Source organism: Cheilinus undulatus, linkage group 19 (assembly GCF_018320785.1).
Source record: "Cheilinus undulatus linkage group 19, ASM1832078v1, whole genome shotgun sequence".
Lineage (NCBI taxonomy): Eukaryota > Metazoa > Chordata > Actinopteri > Labriformes > Labridae > Cheilinus > Cheilinus undulatus.
The window spans coordinates 8,627,820-8,653,210 of NC_054883.1; the positions used below are offsets into that span (position 1 = coordinate 8,627,820).

General features: G+C 38.6%; 1 protein-coding gene across 1 annotated transcript in view; it reads right to left on the reverse strand.

Moving 5' to 3' along the window:
- The window catches only part of smchd1 (structural maintenance of chromosomes flexible hinge domain containing 1), a 52,712-nt gene that overhangs the window by 25,445 nt on the left and 1,876 nt on the right, over positions 1–25,391 (reverse strand). The window contains exons 2-24 of the mRNA XM_041813832.1: positions 24,075–24,150; positions 23,715–23,873; positions 23,542–23,624; positions 23,319–23,452; positions 23,122–23,230; positions 20,997–21,116; positions 20,741–20,907; positions 20,539–20,632; positions 17,219–17,435; positions 16,989–17,118; positions 15,324–15,504; positions 14,720–14,917; positions 14,513–14,635; positions 13,880–13,986; positions 11,149–11,231; positions 10,902–11,015; positions 9,753–9,830; positions 9,530–9,646; positions 9,294–9,441; positions 8,573–8,675; positions 5,757–5,829; positions 4,252–4,391; positions 2,494–2,622 (exon numbers count right to left, since the gene is read on the reverse strand). Coding sequence (XP_041669766.1) covers positions 2,494–2,622; positions 4,252–4,391; positions 5,757–5,829; positions 8,573–8,675; positions 9,294–9,441; positions 9,530–9,646; positions 9,753–9,830; positions 10,902–11,015; positions 11,149–11,231; positions 13,880–13,986; positions 14,513–14,635; positions 14,720–14,917; positions 15,324–15,504; positions 16,989–17,118; positions 17,219–17,435; positions 20,539–20,632; positions 20,741–20,907; positions 20,997–21,116; positions 23,122–23,230; positions 23,319–23,452; positions 23,542–23,624; positions 23,715–23,873; positions 24,075–24,150 — 2,883 coding nt within the window. The remainder of the gene's footprint in view (positions 1–2,493; positions 2,623–4,251; positions 4,392–5,756; positions 5,830–8,572; positions 8,676–9,293; positions 9,442–9,529; positions 9,647–9,752; positions 9,831–10,901; positions 11,016–11,148; positions 11,232–13,879; positions 13,987–14,512; positions 14,636–14,719; positions 14,918–15,323; positions 15,505–16,988; positions 17,119–17,218; positions 17,436–20,538; positions 20,633–20,740; positions 20,908–20,996; positions 21,117–23,121; positions 23,231–23,318; positions 23,453–23,541; positions 23,625–23,714; positions 23,874–24,074; positions 24,151–25,391) is intronic.

Here is a 25,391-nt window from a genome sequence, read left to right on the forward strand (position 1 = left end):
GAAAGCACATCCAAGCCATAATGCTGGTGTTTCTCCATGATCTGTGCGAGTAAACAAGATCATCTGATCAAGAGTATTGATTATTTCTGTATTTGTGTTTTTCTGTTACCTCTGCTACTGAATCAGTGTCAGACAAAAATTTTGCTATGCAGACCAAAACTGTATTTAATTTTAATTAGGAATCCATGGTATCGGAGTTATTTACAGATTCCTTTCAGCCAATACTGATAACAATCCCAATATTTAAATATGTTTCCAGAACTAAAACTCCAACACACTTTTAAGGTTTGAGGATCAGCAAAGAAACAGACTTCAGTCCCTAAAACACACTATAAAGTTTAAACAATGAGGAAAAATAAAGAAAAAGACCTAAAGTGACTTAGGTCTAGCCTAAAAACTCCACTAATTTATTAGTATACAGAGGCAAAAGTAAAAGTCGTTATATGCGGATATTCAAAGCCAAAATATTGGATGTAAATTTTGGCAGAAATTTTTATATCTGCCGACACCGTAATCTGTCAAATAATATTGTGAATCCCTAATTTTAATTTCTGAAAAAGGGTTCACAATGAGTGAAATGGTTGATTATAAAAACTGAGCAGGATGCCTTTCTTTGCTTAAGAGGAATTTTTTCTTAAATCTGAATCTGACTTCTAACAGTAGCATTTACTTTTGGTATAATGCAGTAAAGTTTAAGAGAAGATCCTGATCCTTCAAATGTTAAAATCTTGATTTTCCAAAACCCAATTTATTGATTACATCAATTTATAACCAAGTTTGAACAGTTTGAACATGAGTCCCAATTTCTTTGACCTCTAAAATCTAATAGGCCTAGCTGATAAATTCCGGGTGAACAGTGATACATAGTTTGAAGAAAATCCCTTAGAGTTAGGAATATGAAATAGGACAATCAGAAACTGTGGAATAGAATGAGTCAACTGTAATGGAAAACTTAATTCATTTATATTCCCATACAAATCTTTTCATTTATGTCATCATATTAATTTATGTTTTCATATATTTTCTTGTGTAACCTAACAGTCTTATGATTCTATAAGACCCTTGTAGAACAAAACTGTGTGCTCACAGGATACAAAAACAGCATGTGAATGGTGTGATGGAGAAAACAGTAATATCAATGTGACAAGAAAGTAATTAGTTAGGTCCAAAGTCAGCATCACATTTTGTCCGTAAGAATCTGTACCTCTGTATCCTTGTCATGTTATATTCACGTAAAAGACACCACCTGGCTTGTTGTTGTTGCTACCAGAGGGAAACAAAGTTTAATTTGAGAACAAAAGAGCATAGTTAGAAGAAATACAACCAAGGAGGCACAATGTAGATACTTATGCCATCCTCCCCATCAGGACTCCTGTGAGCAGCATAAAGACCATTGTATTTGGCTAAGTGTAGAGTCTGCTCTTTGCACTTCTATGTTCATACCCTCCCCCACTGCAATTCAAAGGAGCAGGTGCTCAAGTCTGAAAATGGAAAAAAGTCTGTCTTGGTTATGTGGACCTGCTTTGGCTTTTTCTAAAAAAAAAAAAAAAAAAACCCTAAAAAACAGGGCATAGACAAATGATTATTTTAGAGTAATTAGATTAGTATGTGATGGCAACACAAACTTTTCAAACTATCTGAGGGACAGCATCCTACACGATCTGCTGATAGTGGAATAGCAAAATATCAGCGTCACTGCAGTCAGCAGAGGAAGATCTAATCCTGCTGTTTTAATTGTTGCAGCCGATGTGATTCTTCTCTTTCATTTTTGGTTAATGATGAGCTTTTTTGGTTTGCTTATTTTGATTTGCAGAATTATGTGTGACACTTTTGAAAAGCGCTGTTTTTGTGGAGGGAGGCAATGTTGTCAGTGAGGTCCGAGCCAAAGGTAATAATTTGTTTTTGACAGTTGGCCTACAATCATTAATACTGCTCATAGTGACATCAGTCTACAACTATCTCTTCTCATTCAGACACTGTCAGGTTTGAGTGTGACGCTACCATCATCTTTCTCTGCCTCACATTAGATGTTATCCTGATGCTTAATATATATAATAAATAAATATCATACTAAGGCTATACTAGAACTGAAATAAGGTCACTTTTCACTGTATCACCACGTCACAACAATCAAAACTGGGATGTTTAAGTTTGCACTGGTTACTTGCTAGTGTGGAGTCATAACCACTTTGATGCTAAAACTTGAGTTCAGTGGCCCTACTCATCTCGCCTCTATCATCGCTCTTATTCTGTGTTTCCTCTTCAGTCTTTGTTGTTCATTAAATATTTATTTGCCTCCATTTATTAATCCTTATTCCATTAAAAACAAGAATTTCAAAGTAAGTAAGATGGGTATGACATCATATTCTACAATTTAACACACAAAGAGCTCTTTTGTTTCTTTACTTATTTTTTTCTTTTCAGAAATATTTTATTTTATGATTCTTTTACAGATCAGAGGATGTTACTTTGTGCTGTTGTTTCTCTACTTACAGGCATCTCAAATGTAGCTTTGAATGTCTGTGGTTCTCCATTGATCATTGTCACGTTTATGGGCTTGGTCTCAAGCTGCCCTAATCCTGTGCTACTGCAGTCAGTGGCCGTCAATGGAAGATCAGGAATCTAGAAAACAGACAAATATACACATGCATGCACACGAAGATGAGATTAGGTTAAAAAGGTGACATATTTGCAAATAATTTTGCACATCATAATGTGAGAGATCACAGTGATGCGACGTACTGAGGATTAGACATAACCACCTAGCACAATGTTGAAACTACTGATTGTATTTTAAAATTGACAGCTATTCTCTGCTGAACTGAAGCCAAAATACCCCTCTGATGTGACCTGACCAGAGGATGCACTAGAACTTTTTTATGTCCATGATCATAAAAATTAGGTCATTTTAACCTTAGTATCTTATAAATACTAAGAGCAATAACCACCAACTTTCATCTCATCATTTTTTTCTGCATGAGGCCGCCACTCTTTTTGTAATAAGATATACTGATTACAAAGGGAACAATTTCCCCCAGAAATATCTGCATAATGTGTGCAGTGCCCACACAATGATACATGCAAAATAATCCATAAAAAATCATTTCTTCAATCTGAAATTTAAATCGCCAATTATGAGACCTGTCTACAGTTTGTGCAACGTACTCAGGGCTTAAAAAGCTGAACAAAGATCGAAGCATGCCAACTACAGCAGCTGCATTTCTCTGTTACACACCCAGCCCCCTACAGCAGACTCTTCCTGCACATTCAGCAAGGAGACCAATGTGCACAGTGTCGAAGTCAGTGATAGAGCCTACAGGCTATGAGAGAAATAATTTCTTAATAGATTTAATAACCTTATGTGTGCAAAATAGAAAAGGTCTGCATCTATCTGTGAGTTTGCTGACAGGGCCAGGGCCATCCTCAGTCCTTCAAAATGATGCAACCTCTAGCCCTGACACTTCGGATGATATTTGAAGAAAAGATGTGCAGAAGAAAGCTGGCTGGCCAATCTCCAGAGCTGATGCTATTCTTCTTCTTAAGAGGATTGTTGTGTTTTTCTTAATAAAGTTCCATAAATGAAGTTGGTCACCTTATTGTCTATGGACAATAATTTGAAAATAATGGCAACATTTACTAGATTTACTAACAAATCTACCAGAAAATAACTTTATCTTTGCTGCTTTTTGTTAAAGTGAGTGGACATTTCTGAGCTGATGTGGAGGAGCAGTCTTGGTACTGCTGGATATGGGTAAACATTTAATTTTTAGTTAACATTGTTTAATTGCAGAGGAGAAAAAAATAACTTGAAGCCAAATGATCTTGACACTCTGCATAAAATGTTGTTATTTTGAAACAGGTTTTGACAAATAAAATGACAAATATGTTACAAAAAGGCAAACAGAGATCTAGTTGGGGCTTGTCTAAGACTGAAATGAACAGTTTGGTTTGTGTCAAGGAGTGTCAGGCTCTGTTGTTTTCTCTTCTTTCATAAAAGATGATGACTAAGATGGCATTGTTTTGATTGCCCTGATGTGGAGTTTGTTCTTACTGGTAAACAAGACAAACTTGTATAACAAGTACAAAATATAGCTCAAGGTTGGCATCGTCTTTGAACAACATTAGCTCAAACAGTCAGCACACTTTCAGCATGTCACTTTAAAACCAGATGTCAAGTTTCCCATGGCTTGTTTGAAAAGAATTCCAAGGTTAAGTTATTATCTCTCACACACAGCAGAGTTTTTCGTTTACCAGGCAGTGAACGATCTGCTTTGGGTTAGCTGTGACATTTCCTGCCTCATCATGAACTTCCAGATCAAACTTGACAGTGAGTCCATTCTCAACTGTGATTGGTTCATCTTCTGGCTTCACATGGAGAGAATGAGGATTGCCTGAAAAAAAGGAAACTGTTCAGTTTTCAGGATGTTATTGTACCTTATAGGAATAATAGAAATGCTATAAAGTTGTTGCTACTATCCTTCTTCTTCCTCTACACTATGACTGATATGTCTCCTAAGCTACTTTTGCTGCTTGTTCATGCAGAAGTCGGAGGAGAAGCAGTGTTTATCAGTAGACATTCAAAAAAATGACTACACAAGATACACTCTAGTTGTTCTGATTGATTTGGCAACAAGAGCAAATAGTATTGCTGACAGTGCATCCGAACAGCATAATCACGTTTGCTATCCATATTACATCAGTTGAATACTGAATTTTCTGTCCTGTGAATATCAAGTTTCCCTTTACAACCAGTATGACAACTAGTGCTTTTATTTTGAAGGCAGAAATGAAAAGTGTTGTACTTGTATTAAAGATGCTTGGATGTAGTGAGCCAGATAGGTTCACCTTCATGTTAAAACAAATCAGAGCACAAAATTTGTCCATGAATATTATTAATGCACCTACTTTCCCTTTCCCTTGTTTTTTTTGTACATAACAGGACACAGAAATAAATAAATGAAACTTTACCAATTCCAATGGCTTAATTTGATCAATAAAGAGTTCAAGTTTAAAAAATGTGATGAACTTCTAGTTTTTGATGTTTTTTGGGCCACATCAGCAACATTAGTCTCATTTTATCCTGTACATTTGTGAGTAGTCATTTCTACCTCCTCTAAAATGGCAAAGAAAGTGCAGCAGAGGATGCACTTGCCCTGCCACCACCCTTACCACTTTCTTTAAGAGCACAACAGAGTGTTCAAAGGAGCTGCATTACTTCCTGGTACAGCAGCTGTAGTGCTTCCAGCAAAAACCAAAAAAAAAAACCCACTAAAAGAAAAGGACTCTGCAGGGAGTGTTGAGGGGGACCAAGGTGGCCTCTCTCCCATCCATTCAGAGCTTCACAAGAACATATACAGAAAGAATGTCCTTTGTATTGTGTAAGACACTTTACATCCTGCTCACAGGATTTCACATTTGGGCTTCATTCAAAATGTTCAGGGCTCACAGTGGGTACCTCTAAAGTGTGGCGCCCAAGGAAACCACCTATCCCTGATGGTAGATCTGTATATTTTACCAACATTTAAAGCTGATATATGATCGATACTGCCTATATGTATAGCTCGTATATGGGCTATTAATATCAGCAGAAATATTCATATTTGTTGTCACCATTATCATGCCGATAATATCATGCATTCCTAGTTTGTTGACTTCTTAGCACACTGGTTTTCAGTAATCCAGTTTTGATCCTCTGTATTTATGTTACATAGATTGGGATGGAATAACAGTCAAATAAATTTGAAATGCGGTCTCACCTGGAAGAAGACCGATTTTGAAACTCTGTGTTTTTTCTGTCAGGCCAGGCAGGATGACTTTTAGATCGTATGTCTGCAGAAAAAGAAAGACAAAAGGAAGGACATAAAATAAGGACTTTTAAGGCAAACATAAAATAGAGGCCCAAAAATCTTTGGTCTATTTGGCTGATTACAAATATTATAATAAGGCTGTGTCAGTACTTGATACTATTTGGTCAGTTGAGGTGTTCTTCATTCCCCAAAATTTTAGCTTTTATTTCCAGGTATTTACGTCCGGATCCGATGAAGCACTTTGAAGCTAGCACTCACTGTTTGTACCCACCCATTTTCCGTGAGCAAAAGTATTGGAACATGTGACTGACAGGTGTGTTTTGTTGCCCAGGTGTGTCCTATTACATTGATTATTCACACAATAAATAGCGCTGAATGCCTACACTCAGTTTCAGATTTGGGTTTTGCCTTTAGAGACTGCATTTATAGTTGGAGGTATAACCAACATGAAAACCAGAGAGCTGTCTATGAGTGAAAAACAAGCGATTGTGAAGCTGAGAGAAGATGGGAAATCCATCAGAGCCATTACACAAACATTGGCCATGGCCACAACCATTTGGAATGTCCTGAAGAAGAAAGAAACCACTGGTGTGGTCAGTAATGGACATCAAACGGGTAGACCGAGGAAAACAGCAGCAGCTGATGACGGAAACACTGTGAGAGCTGAAAGAGAGCTGTAAAGAAAGACCCTAAAACAACTGTTAGTGACATCAGCAACAACCTCCAGAGGACAGGAGTGAAGGTATCATCATCTACTGTTCAAGAAGACTTCATGAACAAAAGTACAGAGGCTACACCAGAAGATACAAACCACTTATTAGCAAGAAGAACAGGAAAGCCAGGCTGGAATTTGCCAAAATGTACAGAGATCACCCTCAAACCTTCTAAACAAAGTTTTACATACTGATGGGACAAAGATGAACCTTTACCAAAGTGATGGAAAGACTAAAGTTTGGAGAAAGAAAGGATCTGCTCATGATCCCAAACATACAAGCTCATCTGTGAAACACAGTAGAGGTAATGTCATGGCTTGGGCTAGCATGGGTTCTTGTGGGCGGCTCATTAATCTTCACTTATGATGTAACACATGATGGCAGCAGCAAAATGAACTCAGAAGTCTACAGAAACATTCTGTCTGCAAATTTAAAGAACGATGCAGCCAAAATGATTTGGAGATCCTTCTTTGTGCAGCAAGACAATGACCTAAAAAATCACTGCCAATACAACAAAGGAGTTCATCAGGGGCAAGAAGTGGAAAGTTTTAGGTGGGTTTCACACTAGGGGCCTGGTCCAGGATCCAAGTACACTTGAGCCTGAAGTCCGGTTCGTTTTGGTGAGTGTGAATGCAAACGAAACCTGGGCCCAGTTGGGGAGGTGGTTTCGGGTGCGATTTAAGTGGACTCTGGCACAGTTAGGATGATATGTGCAACCGCCCCTGGATACGGGACAGAGCGTCCTATCAGCTTTATGACGTCATCTTAAAAACTAAACTTCTTTTCACAGCACGGCAGTTTGCTCACGTCTCTCCTCAATAAATGGCGGAAATCATCAGAATCCAGTCAATAAACGGTCTGTTGTGACTCACCTTACAGATGAACACAAGTTGGAGTCAGTAAGATGAGATGCAAAGGCAATAAAAGTCTCCTGTCACCTCAAAAAATGCTGTATCAGCGCAGCGAGCCCATCTAACCCTTTGAGCTGTACACAGATGTGCAGATACAAAGAGCAACATTACTTGCATCTTAAAAAGTGATTTTAAATCACCCATGGCTGCAGGATGGACTTTTTGTTGGGTTAAAACAAAAACAATCTTTGGTCAGGTCATGACCCGAGTGGTTGCCATGGTAACCTCTTCTTTTTTCTCCTCCTTGGAGGGTTTGTAAACCAGCTAGCTTTATGCTAATATTTAGTCTGCAATTAGAGCTGTGTCCCTCACACTTGCCAGCTTCTCTCAGTAACGGTTCATTCTTCTTAATAGTGATTTACCTAGGAATAACCCGCCAATGCTAAACATGACTGGCCAATTAGAATCAAGTTTTCAATGCAGCCTTTCAATAATCCACATTAAATGTAATGAAAATACCATTATAATCTACATTATTATGTGTTTTATTACCATGTAAGTAGAAGTTATTTCTGATGTTTTACACTACTGCTTTGTTATGACACCAGCTGTGTGCTTTTGCAGAAGAATCTCATCTTAATCCTGTTAGCACAAAAGGTTGACAACCTCCAGATGATGAACTTTGCTCTTAGCACCCCAAGTGTTTGTGTAAAACTGCATGTAGATTTGTGTAGTTGCTGTTATGTGTGAGAAAAGAAAATGTGCCTGGATGAAGGAATGCAACCAAGGAGGTACTTTGAGACAGGGAGGCTGCGGATTCAAGGACGTTCAACCTGTTAAATCAAAGTGAAGACTTTCTCTTCTCAAACTCCCTAAAAGGAGGGCTGCTTATTCTTCTCTAATATCTGCTTAGTACAGTCTATGCTGACTTAAGTATACGCCCACTCACAAAAAAACTGTAACCGTGCATCCGTGTATTACTGTGTTCACACATCTTTCCTCTGATTGGGAGGAAGTTGCATCTTATGACTGTAAACTGCTCAATCCCTTGCGAGTAAAGTCTTCAAAGACAGCTCATTCTCTTGTCATTTTTCTACACTGGCACCACCGGTCAGAGGTGGATGAAAGGAATTTTTCTGACATTAATAATCAATCAACCTTAAAGCAGAAAGGCAAACAGGTGTCTTCTGAAAGTACGAACCTTTGAATGTTGGTAATTCTGAACCTTTCCTATTGCTTTGACACCTCTGATGTTGAAGGTGGTCCCACGGGTGTCCACTTTCTCGTAACTCAGCTCCAGCTCACTGAATAATAGTAAAAATAATCATTTTAATTGGACACTTAAAGTTTTATGGTCATTTTAATGCAAGCATTAGCATGTCACAGATATGTCTGTTTGTACATTAAAATTTTCTGAAACAACAGTAAAGGCTCATCTATGCTCTACCTACAAAAAAACATCAAGATGTTTTAGGCGACCATCACAAATAATATACTTGTATGCCTGCTATGATCAGTGTTAAAAATTACTCCCTCAGTGGGTGCTGTCTCACACAAGGCTTATTCACTGCTGGTTAAATGACATACTCCTGTCGCCTGATCTCTGCTCAGCTGTTCTGTAGAAGATCTTTGTCCCCAACAACTTAAATAAAGTATTCTGAAAACCTCTGCCATTTTCTAAAGTATTCTCCTACATTGTGTTTGCTGGTCTAGCTTGAACTGCTGGCTTCACTACCCAACACCTTCCCCTTGATTACCGATGGTATTGCGAGATTTGGTCCATATCTGTAAGCTTCCAAAGAATGTGTAGAAATAGGAAAACCTAAGTATGGACGGAAGTCTTCATTCCTGGCTATGTGCACATCAAAGGTAGAGCATAAATGAGCCTGAGATGGTTTTCCCAACACAGGTTAGTGACTCACCTGCACTTGAGTTCAGGCTCAAGATCCCGAGGAGGAGTGACTGGGTGATTAAAGGCATCTTTGATCTGCAGAGGAATGATGAATGGCACTCCTACATGAACGGTGGCGTTTACTGATTCACTGATAACAAAATGGTGAGCACTTCCCTCTGAAAAAGATAAAAATCAAGCAAGTTTAAGATAAGATTAGTCAAAACAGATGAGAAATACTACCAGAATGTTCAGAACGTTCCCTACCTTTAATGCTGAAATTGAATTTGTAGCTTGGGAGTTCTCTTCCTCCAAACACTGTTTCATTTTCTTGTATAGTAGTTTTCAGAGTCAGTGTATACTTCCCCAGTTTTGTCAGTCCCTCTGCAAAAGAGAAGCAGTTTGCTGAAATTTTACATTTTGCTCAGATAAAAATCCAGGCAACCAAGAATTAAAAAAAAAAAAAAAAAGATGATAAAGATGTAGGTACCAAGTTTCTTGAACCAGAAAGCCCACTGTGCACTGTGTCTGGCAACAAAACATGCAATCTCCTCAGGGTGTTCAGAACCTAGGTAGGAGAGCAAATTTACAATGACAAACGGGACAAACAGTAATTAAAACAACACACCCAGCTTAATATAACTGCAAAAACAAAGTAGAGCTGAAATATTTTAAGTCTGAGGACAAACACTGACTTTTAGAGGTAAATTTTTAAAGGCATGAGCACTGAAATAATGTTGTGAAGTTACACAATATGGAGGTATTCTTTTTAAACTAGATTATTCTCAATAATCTGAACAGTTATTGTAACTTTTCTGTAACTTGCGGCCTGATTGTCCACAGTAGGGAAAAACAATATCAATCTGACTTAATTTTGAAGATTAAACTGAAAATAAATCCTGATCTTTTGCTTATTATGTCATTAGAGCTGTGTTGTTTTTTCACCAAAAAACAACAACAACAACAACAACAATAACAAAACACAGCTTCTTTTTACTTCATGCATTGCCTCTGCACTGCATAGCAGCACGTATGTCTGATTGGACTTGAAGCCCTCTGTGGGACCAGCTTATGTTGTTTCCTCTCCCTATGACATGACACACATGCTCTATTTTCTTTCATCAGCTCTCCTCTTAATAAAACACATCTCCCTGATCCTGAATGGACAGAGAGGAAAAGGAGAAAGTTCAGGTCCAAGTTTATCCTCCAACATTCTGAAACCTTTTCTCTTGACAGAAAGAAGCCTTCAGTCTACATTACCAACACGTCAGTGTGCATGTGTGTCAGTATGTGTGTGATTGTCACACACAAACAGATGAAGAGACCAGACCCTTTTAGTTATTTGGGGGGAAATTTTAGGCTTGTATGTGCCGAATGGCCTCTCTGTAATAAGCCTAAATTATAACGGCTAACAGACGAGCACGGTCAGAATGAAGCATAAGTTGTGATAAATTCAACCCGCCATAGTGGCTAGTTAGAGTCACTCTGTTATCCGCCACATGTAAATGTCAAGCCCTGCTTGTAACACTGTAACATTCTCACTTTTATTTTGGAAATGGGAAAATAGCACAAAGTGACATTACAACTGCACAAACTTTAACTTTCCAGAGGTTTTACATGACTATTTCTTGAATCTCACCATGGTGGACTATTTTGAGCTCAATACTCAGTTTTTTCCCAGGTCCTCTTTCCACTGTTGGCATCCTGCCCACTGACTCTTCATTCTTGTCCAGAACATGAACTTTGAGAGGTCCTAGAATGGCAGAGAAGTTAAAAAAAAAAAAAAAAAAAAGGATTTTGTTTGGTATTTTTCTTCCTCTAGAAAATAACCTTTTTTGAAGCCACAATGTTTGCTACACACTGACAACTGACAAGCCAATTTTTACCTAATGGGGTCCCAGCTGGATAAACAGAATTCTGTGACCAGGGGTTATTTTCAGGCCACTCCACTCTGAGTTTATCTGGAAGCCTGGAATATTTAAATGCAAATTAGAAATACGATGATTTGTGTAAGATTTACAGCAATTACAATGGACAAGGTACAGAGATGAGGTATACAGATGTGATTGGGATCAGACAAAAATCCACGTGGGCTCACCAAAATTACACCGCGTTCCAAATTAGTATGCAAATGATATTTTTCTCTTATTTTCCTAAATATTAAAGCAAATGACAGAATATTTTTTAAGTCATCAGCCATTAGAGCATAATTCAAATGTTTTTGAACAAACTTCATAATGATAATTAAAAAAAACCCTCAAATGCACTGTTCCACATTATTAAGCACAACAGAGTTTAAAAGATTGTATAGGTTGTAAAGAACTGAAAATGGTCATTTGTTGAATTTGCAGCATTAGGAGGTCATATTTACTGAAATTAAAAGCTATTTCAATCAAAAACATCTTAATAGGCCAAGTTCCATGTTAACATAGGAGCCCTTCTTTGATATCACCTTTACTATTCTTGCATCCATTGAACTTGTGAGTTTTTGGAGAGTTTCTGCTTGAATTTCTTTGCAAGATGTCAGAATAGCCTCCCAGAGCTGCTGTTTTGATGTGAACTGCCTCCCACCCTCATAGATCTTTCACTTGAGGATGCTCCAAAGGTTCTCAGTAGGGTTGAGGTCAGAGAAGGATGGGGGCCACACCATGAGTTTCTCTCCTTTCATGCCCATAGTAGCCAATGACACAGAAGTATTCTTTGCAGCACGAGACGGTGCATAGTCATGCATGAAGATAATTTTGCTACAGAAGGCACAGTTCTTCTTTTTGTACCATGGAAGAAAGTGGCCAGTCAGAAACTCTATATAGTTTGCCAAGGTCATTTTTACACCTTCAGGGACCCTAAAGGGGCCTACCAGCTCTCTCCTCACGATTCCAGCCCAGAACATGACTCTGCCACCTCCTTGCTGACGTCGCAGCCTTGTTGGGAAATGGTGGTCATCTACCAACCATCCACTACTCCCCCATTGGGACTTTTCCATTACATGGCGCGGCGTGGCTCGACTTGGTTTGACTCGGCACGGCAGCCAAGCGCAGCAGGGGGTTTGCTTTTCTACCACAACCGAGCTACCTGTTTGAGGGCGAGCTGATAACAAAGTTCTTTAAGCCCTCCTCAATCTCTCTACACTGTCTGATCTGAATGACTTTACATCATTTTAAAGGAAAAATCAAACAGGTGACCAACAGCGCTGCAAGCTGCTCTTTTTACTTTCTCTCTCTCCCTCTCTCTCCCCATCTCTCCCTCTCTCTTTCCACGGTAGGTAAAAAAGACAATAATTCACGCTTATTACCAAAATGAGAGGATTTTTCTGCATGTAAGTTAAAGGACAGTCTCCTTATTATTGATTTGTGGGTCTGCAGAAAATGAACGCAATCATATTTTTGGATTGGGCAGTGAGAATGACATGCTTTACTAGCGCCAGTTAATGAATTAAAGACGGACTCTGTCATGGGGTAAATGTTTTGAACATCTCCAGCATTTTATTTTTTAAGTCCAGTATCGTCTATGAGAAGGGGACAAGGTCAAACTTTGGTAATTAGTGGGTGCAGAAAAAGGTGTATTCCTAGATCTGTGCCTGGTCCTTCCTGATTTCACTCAGGAGCGTGAGAAGCCGTGCACAACTATTCGACAGCAGTATGAGCACAAAAATCTCAAGTTTTGGTCTTGTGCCATAAATATTTAAGTCATACAGTGAATGCTAACACCGCTGTAACAGAGTTATGGACAGCTGGAGCAGAGGCAGGGATAAAACATTTTTCCCCTGTGGGGAGAAAATTTATTATGGAGGGGTTATCAGTAGTAGAGGGGGTAAATCCCCCCAGCAAATCAGACCCCGCCAAGCACTTCGACGTCAGCACGGCGCACTTGAAGGAGGGGCTGGCCTGCTTTGGCCCTACTCATAAGCAGGGCCATTTGAGCACGGCTCAAACATTAGCATGAGAGCAGACCCTTGACTAAGCCCCATTCATAACCAAAGTTATCTCAAGACACTTTATAAAGTGAGCAGGTACTCTCTGATATTACAAAGACACAATGCTTATCCCCATGAGCTCAGCACTAGCAGTATTTAGCTTCATTACAGTGGCGAGGAAAACCTTCCCTAGAAACCTTGAGCAGAACCAGAATCATGTTGACAGCTGTCTGCTGAAGCTAGGACTGGAAAGGGGTAAGGCAGTTTAAGAGAGAAACAGGAACAAAGAAGAGAAGGATGCAGAAAGAGGGACAAGATAAACAACAAAACAACAAATGGAGGACAAATTTATGGCTGTTATGGACATGAACTTAGTCTGCCAAGGCCCACAGCAGTTTAAGCTGATCCCAGCATAACTAAGGGCTGGTCTACGCTGCAGCCAGTACTAACTATAAGCTTTATCAAGAAGAAAGTTTAAGCCGACAGCAGCAAAGTCTGTAAATGTCCTGAAATTGCCCTGATCTTTTAAACCTATTCATGGATATTTTCATTCACACAGGTCACAGTTTGTAATTCCAGAGCAATCCAGAAAATTCCCATCCCTGCATGATATCTTAATCACATTGTTAAACTGGAATTTTTCACTCTAATCGTGGAATCACATGTTTGGAGTATGAGAGAACTTCCTTAAAAAGCTAACTTACTTTGCAGCGTCATTTTCAATGTGTTTCTTGATGGCTTCGTCAGTGGCCGTCCTGTCGATCTTGGAAATGGCGATGATCTTGGTCTTGTCGTGAAATGCCTTTGGTTCCTAGGGAACAGATTTTTTCAGCCATTTTCAAAATAAATTTGATGAAAATATTCCCTTAAATGCCCAAATCTATCTAACATTACATGCTGGAAGGAGAAGTAATGGTTAATAAAAAAAAATCTAAACTTTTAAAACTCTTAAGACCCTAAAATATTAAAGCCACGATTAACCAATGTAGTAAAAAAATCTGACTTCCTGAACACTGAAACTTGTTTTAGCATGGGCAGAATGTGTCTTTCCACAATAAAGTTAGAAGAAAAGCACTTTTAGAGTATGAGAACAGCCAGTGAATGAGGCCAATATGTTCAAGTACCATGTCAAAAATATCTTGCAGAAATAATCTATATTTATCCAAATGATCTCTTTTGCTTTTCAGCTCATAGAGGTCACCATATTAATTCCAGTCCATTTATAACCGACTAGAAACTCCTCATAGGAACATCAATATAATCAGATAGATAAGTAAAAACATAAATGAAATAATGTGCAAAAAAATCTAAAGAGGCAGACAATACCCTCTGCTTACCAGAGCCAATTCAACCTCTCCTCCTGTGGCAAAGACACTTCCGTCATTTTTTTCTGTAATTCCATACCGCAAAAACTGAACTATGGTGCCATAATAAATGGGCTGTGTTCTCTGAGACCTCACCTGTGTGGAAAAGTGCAGAGAGCATCAATAAAAACACAGAAGAATCACAGAATACACTCAGAAGAAACAAGAAAGAACACTCACAAGTTGGCCTTTGCTGTAGATTTTCCCATCCCATTCGATGGAGGTAAACGTCTCCCAGGGGTGCTGCTTTTTCTTTGTAGGCACATCTGGTCGTGTGATGGTGTCCTTGTAGCCCATGAACTTGATCTGCTTGTCGTGCTTCTCATGACAGTTTTGAAGCCATAGCGTGAACTCCCTCTGAATGTTGACTCTCTGGTTCTGTGAACATTAAAATGAAGAAAGTTCAGCAAAACTTTCTGGTTGATAATAGTTAAAGAAGTGGATCAAAGCTTCTTTTGGGTTGGATTTAAGCCCACAATGAACAGATATTTGACTGTGTACTCGGTGTAGTTTCTCATGGTGAATCTCAGCTGCTCTGGGATATATTCATTTATATCAGTCCTACAAAGGTTGCAGAAGTAAGACCCAGAGTTAAGCCTGTTCTTGACTGATTTCATTGTTAATTTGATGAATTTTCGATTGTCATCTCATTGTTTCTGACATGGTAGCCTTCTAAGCCTAAGAGATCAGGATGTATAGAGTAAGTCAAGTAAATGTGCGGTTGCAATTTGCTGTAATTGTTTAAGAGCCTGAAAGAAACTCCAGTGTGTTTGTACACGAGCACCTTTTCATTAACAACACGGGTGAAGATAATATCTTTGTTTTTCAGTATCAGCTCCAGGTCCACAAAGTAGAGCTTGCTTGTGGCAACCCTGAAATAGTCGTCTGTGAAAAGCACCCCAGAAAAACGATTGTAACACTCTGCAGGCAACTTAGCTCCTTTGGAAGGAGTGCACCACTCAAACCTGTAACAGACAGAAAGCAGATCATTAACAGGACTAAAAATGCCTTATTCTCTGAAAGCAATCAGCGTTTTGAGAAAAGCATGAACCATCATTCCAAAAAAGCTAGGACACTGTGTAGAATGTACATAAAGACAAAACATAATGATTTCAAAATCTCAAAGACCGGCTCTTTTATCTGAGCTAAGGCACATGCATAAGGATGAAGGCAACCAACTATACAGTAACTAATGGTACACTTACGTATCTAAGTGGTGTTTAACCCTCTGAGACCTATGCAATTTTTTGCCATTGTGTATTGCCTGGACATTTTGTCTTAAAAAGCTCGTAAAACATCAACCCTGTGGTGTACTGTCAAGCTCTAGACATTCTTTTTGTAAGGACAACCTGGGCTTTAACAATATGTGTGCTGCTACAATGTCACTTGAATTTTAAAAGTTATCCACAGTAAATATTCATGACTAAGTTTTTTTATTTTTATTTTTTAACAAACTTGTTCTCCCATCTCTTTAGGACAAAAAAAGTAAAAATAATCATTCTGTGACAAAGAGTCTTGAAAATATCCACACTTTTACAAAAAGTCCTTGTACTTTTGTAAATTTAAGTCATTACTCATAGCAGTTCCCATCTCCAGTGACTCTGAGGGACAAATCACAGCCTCTCTGTGTCTCTTTCTCTCTATTATGAGTCATTCAGCCCCTCTTCTCCAGTTTCTTAGTCTGTGCACATGCACTGCTTGGCAAAGCATGACATGACAATGGAATAGCCTGCCACTGGTCGTCGCAGCCCGTCACAATGCATTCTGGTATACAAACAGACAATATGGCAACAGCATTACCTGCTCACTGCAGAAACGATCAAAATATGGATTATGAATAGATGAACACGTTCAATATTGGTACTACTGGTGTGGATTTAAGCTTTAAAGACCCCAGAAAGTCACCCAAGTTCCAAGTTCACTAGAAAAAGGGTCTATAAGAGCTACGCAGGCATGGATAGCATCATTAGAATGGCACAACCGAGGGCTTATAGAGGAAAAAACAAGTAAGTGAATTCAATATATAGTTCAAAAGTTATCTAATTTTGAATAACAAATATCTCTTCTTGTCTTATATGAAAACGCTGGTCTCAGAGGGTTATGGTTGGTATATGATAGACACCACTGATGTGTACAGCTGATACATTGCCAGAAAATATCAGCAGAAACTGTAATTTCTGCCAAATCTGATATTTAGGTTTTAAAGCCGTTTTCTGCCAATAAAAATATGGGAGAAGATCAAAAACATATTTTCTGATACTGGGTTTGTACTAGTTCTCTAATCTGACTCCTGGTACAGAGCACCCAAGTGATTTTTCTGTCTTAAGCAATTCCTCACAATTTTCAAATATAAAAAGAAGAGACAGGTACTAAATCTATAACCGAGAACTACTGCCATTTACAATCTTTGGAAATTTAGAAATAGTAACAAAACAGTTGAGATATTTACTGAAAGTCTCCATTTTTTGGTATGAGTCGTCCATTCCAGAAACAATCGAATATCGGCCTTTTCTGTCTTGCCCGATGTACGACTTCAGACTCGATGTCGTCATTACCCTCATCATCATCGTCTTGAGAGTCTGATCAAGAGATGAAAACAAAAATTAAACCCTACATTTAACCACAAACCCATCATACTGCATGTCATACAGTACATTAATAATTCAACAATCTCTATACCTTGATTGGCATCAGGGTCTTGAGGGTAAGTCTCCCGGTCATAGAGGAAGGGATGATATCGAATGAGTCCCTCCACTTTGCCTCTGTCGTCTGGAGTGGAGGCCCTGAACTCAAAGGTGTCCACAGCTCTGTTTATGTACAGGGTCTGCATGTCATCTTCAACCTCTCTAAGATTCATCACACTGGGGAGTCTGTTGGATTTCTCCAGCAAAGTGACCTGACCAAGAAAGTTTTACGGTTATTTAAAAAAAAAATCAATAAAGGCGGCCCCCCAAAAAATAAACCAAATGGGTAAGTCCAATGAAACCGTTTTCATTACCTGGCTAGCCCAGAAAACAAAGCAAATGACTAAATAATACAAGGATGTATTTACACTATAAAATGTTTGTACCTGTACAAATTTTTTCCGTCTTTCATAAATTCTAAAAACACACAAATCTCCCAGACTTTGCTGCAGCGTTGAACCTATTTTTCAATAGGTTTGACACAACCCCACTCCTGTGTGCTCAGTCAGTGGGTTGATGTCTCTGCCCACTACCTCAGCCCTCATTTCCCCCCCATTTCCTGGAGACCCTGCTCCCCTCCCCATCACAAACTTGTCTTCATTTCCTTCATTTTACTTTTAGCCACTGCATGTCCTCTGCAAGTTCAGCAAATAAGTGGGGGGAAGGAAAGTAGTGTGCAGTGTGCGCAGCAATGGGTATATTGAGGAGTTCATGTAAAGTTCATGTTCATGTGGTAACAGAGAAAATCACAGAAGGCTGTATAATAATGATAAGAACCAGAGAGAGAAAAAGGGAGTATAACCTGACAGTTTTAAGAAAGATAATGAGACATAGCTGGAAAAAACAGCGCACTTTAACTTGAAAAGAAACAAGAGTCATGTAAAGGGAAAATACGGTCTTGCTGACATTGAACTTTGAGAAGCGGATTGCCGAAAATGATTTGATGCCCTAATTTGGGAAGCAGACACCGTTGTTCTGGGTGGGTCAGGGATGGTTTTTAGGGCAAAAAGGGTGGACACAGCTTTGAAAAAGGGTGTCAGACATATAGGAAAACCTTAGGTCAGAAGATAGAAAAATCAGTATTTTTTTTCGCCACACACTTGGGTTTATGACTGTATTCATCTTGAATTCAAAATAAGCTCTTTTGCACCAGATTCTGTCCTTGAGTATTTTTTAGAGAATCCTGTTGACTGCTTGAAGAAATTGAATTTTGTAATTGGGGAACAACACTTTAAGATACCTAGCACAAATTTATTCTTCTAAAAAACAAATGGTGACTTTTTTGGATGTACTCCAAATGCTGAAATTTCATTGCAAATTTTGCAGTTTTAGAAGCCCCTTTAAGCACTTTAATCCATGGTAAAGACCTACGACCTTATGACAAACTTACTTGAACAGCAGAAGCATAATCTGCATTTACTGATATGAAACTTGCCCTGCAAACAGCATTCACTTTGGGTTTGCCTGACCCCAAAAGACCTTTCACATTGACTGTTGAAAAGAAAAGACTATGGGGGAAAACTGAGACCTGTTGTATATTTTTCAGCTGAACTAGATCCAGTTGCAGCAAGTTTTCAAGGTGTCTTAGAGCTTTGGATGCTGCAGAGAAAGCCATCATTTCCTGTAAGGACATTGTCAGGTAATCTGATGTCACTGCATTTGTTCCCTAACATTGTTTGCATGATTTTATTTCTCAACAGCAACATTAAGTAATCTGTCGACCTGTCTTTTGTTTCATACGAGCTGCAGCGACTCGTATAGCAATGGCTTAAATAACTGTTTAAAGGTGTGTTTTCACCCATGACTTGCTCATTTCAAGTCCACGATGATTTAAAGAAGCAGGCTGTGGCGTTTTGCGAGGTCAGGGGAGCAGCTATAAAGAGGGGCAGTGAGGCTGACTGTTGACAACTGATTGTTGCTGCTTCTAAAGCAAAGTTAAATAAAAAAGTGGTACTTCCTGCAAATCTTTCACAACAGGAGACTTCAGTTGTTGTTCTCCTCAAGTGAGTTCACTGTAAACACCAACATCAGGAATTGTATGATTTTAAGTAGCATGGCAAGTTTTAGTTTGAAAACTAGTCCCAAGACATTTTGTGTTTTGTTTAATGTTTATATTTTTTTAAACATATATGAAGAGTTTTGTTTTCATTTTGGTAGATATTTGTTTCTACATTTCTATTTTTTTTATACAGTAACCCACTTTTATTTTAAATATTCAGTTTGCTGTTGGTTGTGTACAGCTGTTGCTGCTGTTTGTACTGTGAACAACAAATCCAAATATTTAATTTGAAATCATTTCATTTTTTGCTGCTACCTGTTTCTAAATTATGTCAGCACAAAGTATAAATAAAAGCACTGGTAACAAAATTACACTTTTTAAAGTATTTTTTTTTTTGAATCTCAAGCTACTAGTGCTTTCTGTAACCTTACAACTAGTACCACCAAAAACATTAAGAATTTTCATTTTGATTCAGAAAAATATCAGGTATCAGTACATGTGTATTGTATTGGAATTGGATCATACTAGAACTGAAAAAGGCAGATTGGCCCATCTCTGATGAAACCTCATCTTCTGGTCCTTTACCTATCATTTCTCCGCCCTGACAGCTGAGCTTATTGCAAACTGGCAGAAGGTAAGAGTGTGACTACACAAATTCGACATATGCATTTGGAGTTGTACAAGATTCAGTCCACAATGGAAATACAGGGAGTTCCAAAAATATGATGGTAAACTCCTTTCAAATCATGCTAATGTGCCCTTTTTACTTGATGTCACTTTACAGCCAAAATCAGTGGCAGTATACTTCTGTCAAGCTAACACATGTAACACCGACTGTCAGGAAACATCAGAGCAGATCCTCCTGAGACACAGAGTGGGGCTTGTGAGATGTCTTCCAAGAAACAGAGTATTTTTAAATGGTTTTAAATTGTGTATTTTGTACATTTCTGTGGAAATCCATCCATCCATTTTCTATACCGCTTATTCCGTTGGGGGGCTTGGGGGGCTTGAGCCTATCCCAGTTGTCACTGAGCAAGAGGCGGGGAACACCCTGGAATGCTCGCCAGTCAACCGCAGGGCTGACATATAGAGACAGACAACCAGGCATGCTCACATTTACACCTACAGCCAATTTAGAGTCACCCATCAACCCAATGAGCATGACTTTGGTGGTGGGAGGAAGCCGGAGTACCCAGAGAGAACCTACGCATGCACGCCCTTCCTGCTGTGAGGCAACAGTGCTAATCCCTGTGCACAATGCAGCCCATTTCTGTAGAAACCCAACAACATTTAACTCTTAAGACCAGCAGCCTTACCTGAATGTCTACTTTTTGAGACTGATCCTGCTTTGTAGAGCTGCTTCTCATGTCATTTCCATTGAATCCGTGGATGTAATAGTGGTATATGTGACTGAAAAACAGATCAAACAACTTGTTTCAATGTGAAAACATTCAAAGAACACATCAGCACTTGTGAGAGTTTTGAGTATGATGAGGTGAGATGGGAGAGTGAACTCACGCTAGCTGTCTGGTCAGCATTTTAAATCTCTCTTTCATAAAGGTTATATGCTCGGGTTGGACTTCGGTGATGACCACAGCTGTAAAGCTTTCTTTAGTCTTTTCTTCACGAATGAGGTCATGGAGGAAACGCTCGTCATCTTTTAACACATGTTTAAAGTTGCCGGGCTGCAGGAAGAGGAACAGACACCAGAAGAGTCATTTTCACAGAAAGCAGAAGTTAGTCATAATGATAAATGTTCAAACTGTCTACTTACCTGTCTGTTTCTGAGGAACGTGCTGAAGACATCTTCTTTGTTCTTTTCTTTCTTCTCAAAATCTTCTTTGGATAGAATCAGCTCATGAACATCTGGGGAGCCTCTTTTTCTACTGATCATCTATCAAACAAAGAACGACACTTTACTTTTTGCTAATGCACATTTAGCCACACAAAGGGCATGTCTAAGGTAGCCTTTATTTACTGCAACATAATGTAATATCCTCTGGCATGTTCTAGCTAAAGGTAGGGGGTTTTGTTGTGCAGAAATTCCTCCTTTAAGTTATGCATAAAGTTACCAAGGTGAGAAAAGGTGGAGATGTGTGTGGTTAATGCAGGTTGGTTTGTGTATTTGGAAATGATCCTACAACCTATTTTAGGATAAATGAGATTCAAGTGGTTGAACAGTTTTTACACCTAAATGCTGGTGATAGCCAGGGTCAGAGGCTTTAAGTTTTCGTGTTATGCTTCCATCAGTCCACATGTAAGCCCATCCGTCCAAGCCATTCTTATGAATGCAATGTCTCTGGAACACTGAGAATTTTTTGTCTCTTTTCACAAATGTCCACTGTAACATCCTGAAATCACAGCATTACAAGACTAACAACAAAACAAAACATGTGATGCAACAAAACATGTGATGTAGCAGGCTAATACAGCCCCAGGGAGCATACAGCATACTGGACAGGCAGCTGCTACCATTATACACTTTAACAGTAGCCAGTTGGTAAATCAAACTTACAGAGGCCAGACGGCAGAGCAGTTCTTTTCTCTTCTTTTAATAAAGAATGTTATCAGTGTGTTTAGAGATGCCTGCAATGTGCATTGCTTTTCACTCATTTTACTAGTAATCAAAATTGCATTTGCTTTTTTTAACCCTGAACTGGGCATAATTGCTCGCCAATTACCATAACATCGCTCGTCCTCACTGCATTACGGCGTTTCCATCAATTACTTAGACCATGGCACTCCACCATAGTGTAGTTTTTATTATATTATCTAATTTGCCCCACCAAAAATACATTTTCATGAAGCTGACATCCCATTGGCTTGCTCAGCAGAGAACCCGCGTAGCGTACGCACACTTGAGCTTTGCTGTGCACACAGCGAATGGCTCCAGAGTATGTGAAACAGATGAACGCTCTGCACTGTGTGACTGAGATTCAGACTCTCAAAGCCTAGTAGAGGCAAAACTTTGAAACATGTCAGGTAAAACACAGACCTCTCCCTCCTGTTCCTCTTTCTCTTCCTCTCCACCTCTATCCAGGTTGGATCTGCGTATCTGCACGGTGTCTCTTTTATGCATGTGGGATGGGCAGCACTGTTTTTTGATTGAATAAAATTTCCTGTAATATTCTCATTTCAAGTGTGTGAGTGAGGGATGGAGGAAACTGAGCTTTAATCAGACATATCACTGCACATGAATTATCATTTCAGTATTTATAGCGAATTCAAAACATCACTTGTGAATCTGCAAATAACGCTTACTGACTGAGGCACTGAGGAGAGAGGCTGTCAGGTAAGATTTTCACTTCTAGCTTAGTGAAACAGTCTCTGATTGTAGTTATTTGTTGTATAATCCATAATTCCCTAATTTCTGAGTTACATTAAAAAGGGAAAAGCATCAGAGTGCTAATAAAGACAAATTATTGCTCTAAAGAATATAAACTTAACATAGACATTAATGTATCAGCTAAATGGATTTGGTTTTACTTGGGCTAACCAACTTAAAATAACAACTCGGGCATAAATTAAGAAATAAAAGTAAAAAATAAAACAGGATATAAGGTTCCTGGCCAGATCCAGTTCTGGGATGTAGACCAGGTCTGGCTGCTCTTGGGCTTGAGTAAGGAATCTAACTCCTAATATACCTCCTCTGTTGCAGCACGGGGGGGTGTTTAAAGATGGAAAGGGGTATATGTCACCTTTAATGGTCACGGGACTCAAGCATATTTTATGTTCACCAAGAAAACACCACCATGAGTGATAAGGTTACTGTACCTTTCATGTATTATAAGACAAAAAAGACTTCATCAGTTACTTTAGTGCACCTCTTTAAAATGTTTTTTGTTATTTTCTAGCCTTTTCACGTCTGCTGCAACCATAAATATCAATATAAAACCCACCCTGATTGATTCTCCAATGTAGAAGGCAGAATGCTTTCCTCCAACCCCAAAGTAGGATATGTCACTGTTGAGACTTCGAGGGACAGGATCAGACCGAACATAGCCTTCACTGTAGAAGAGACATACCATAATCAAATCTTTTCAATGAAACGCTTACATGACAGCTTATCTGGAGCTTCAAAGTAGCTTATACAAACCTTCCAGTTGCATCATTTTTCCTTTTGAATTTGGAAAATCTGTACTTTGCCCAGTTATTGAGATCCTCTCGGGACATCCCACACCCGTTATCCAAAACAATCACTGCAGGTTTTCCAGCAGTTTCATCCAAGAGCTAATAAACAGACAGAAGAGTTGAAAAAGTAGCATTTAAAGCTCAAGGTAAAGGAAATATCTATGTACATGTCATTATGCAGAACCAACCATCCGGATCTCTATTGTCCTGGGACCTTTGTTTTTTACAGTGGCTGAAAGAGCATTGTCAACCAGCTCAGCAAGTGCATATGCTGGGGAAAAGAAAAAAGATGCAATTATGATTGGTGACACCCGGAGCTTTATGACTCACATATGCTTAAATTATCAATCCAAGCACTTACGAAATGGCTTCTTGCCCTCACAAGTGCTGTACTCATGCTTGCCACTCTCGACCAATGTGTTATAGTGAGGCGTGAATCTGATGAGCTCCTGGGTCGCCACTGGCAGAGCTTGATCCTCCGTCTTCAACAAATACACGGTGCTTTCATTCTCAAGCTCCGCTGTAAAAGAAACACATTTTTCTCTCAGTGTGAAAAAAAAACAAACAGTTAATATCGCTGTTTAAGACATAAAATAGGAAAACATAGGTTATCAGTGAAGACATTTATAAGACAAATTAACTCCATTTAAATATTATATCATCTTTCACATCTATTAAATAACATAATGTCCATTTAAGCACCAGTATATTGTAAACTCACCAAATTTGTCAAAATCCAGGGATTTTCTGTCAGTTGTAGACAACACAAATGTTTCATGTGAAGGGATTGAAAATTCCTGTAGAGAAGAGATTTGTTAATGCCTTTTAAATTCTTCAACAGAGATGAATTAATCATTGCTTTAACTGAATCATTAGTTGAGATAAAATCAATTTAAGGAGAAATGATCTTTTAAGAGCCAGTTGATTGTTTTACGTATTTAAAGAGCAACAGATGTCTGACATTTGCTGCGATAATCTTTCGCCTAATGTAATCATAAGCCTTGTTTTGTTTTTGCATGCATTATTGGGGTCTGTGTCACCTTAGGCTTTAGGGAGTTTGATTAGCTTTTTTCAACAATTCCAGAAATAATAATTGAACAAAAATGATATGGAGTAGGGTTGTCATGGTTTCTGAATCTTAAATGTTGATATGATAACAGTAAACATCAAACAATACTGACCACTGTTTCAAAACCACAGCAAAAGAAACAGAAGAAATAACCAAAAACACACTTCAAAGTGTAAGGAATGTTTATGAAAAAAGAAAAAGACTTCAGTTGTCCTCTTGTACTGACTGCACATAGCACTTTAGAGCTGAGTGTCTTTGGGCACTCCCATTCCTTTTAATTTATTTAATACTATTTGCATATGTTTTGTTTTAACCCTCAGGCATCACTAGCGATATTTTTGTCCATTTGGGCAAATGTTTCCTCTTTCTCTGCTCACAATTTTAGCTGTATTAGTGCATATGGTCAAGGCTATTTTTTTGCAACAAAGTTTCTTTTGGGTCTAATTTTTAAATTAAAATTTCAGTTGCTCTAATAGGTCAGGGGAACACTGTCAAACAAATTTACTACCCTTTAAAGCCATTAAGGACAAAAACGTCCACTTCTAAAAGACTGCTATAAAAACTTAACATATTGATATTTTTCCTGTTTTTTTTGCATAAATCTCTTAAACAATTTCAGCTGTGCTAAAAACTAACAATCATTTAATCATTTTGGAGATTTTTAACCCTTTAAATGCCAGATTACAGGATGGTCATATTTTTTCTAAAAAACACACAAAACAGCAGCTAATTATTTTCCAGATAACTAATGTTGGGGGGGTTTAAATCAGTCCTGGGTACGTCAAACATTAGCCAAAATATTGAATCTGATGCATTATCAGTTTTGTGCAGCATCCAATTTAAAATGTACTACCCTTTCAAGTCACTTGTGGAAAAAAAGGTCCCATTGACTCCCATTCAAACCACATTCATTGATTGAATCAATATTGAATCAAACTGGCATTTAAAGGGTTAAAATCCTCAAAATGA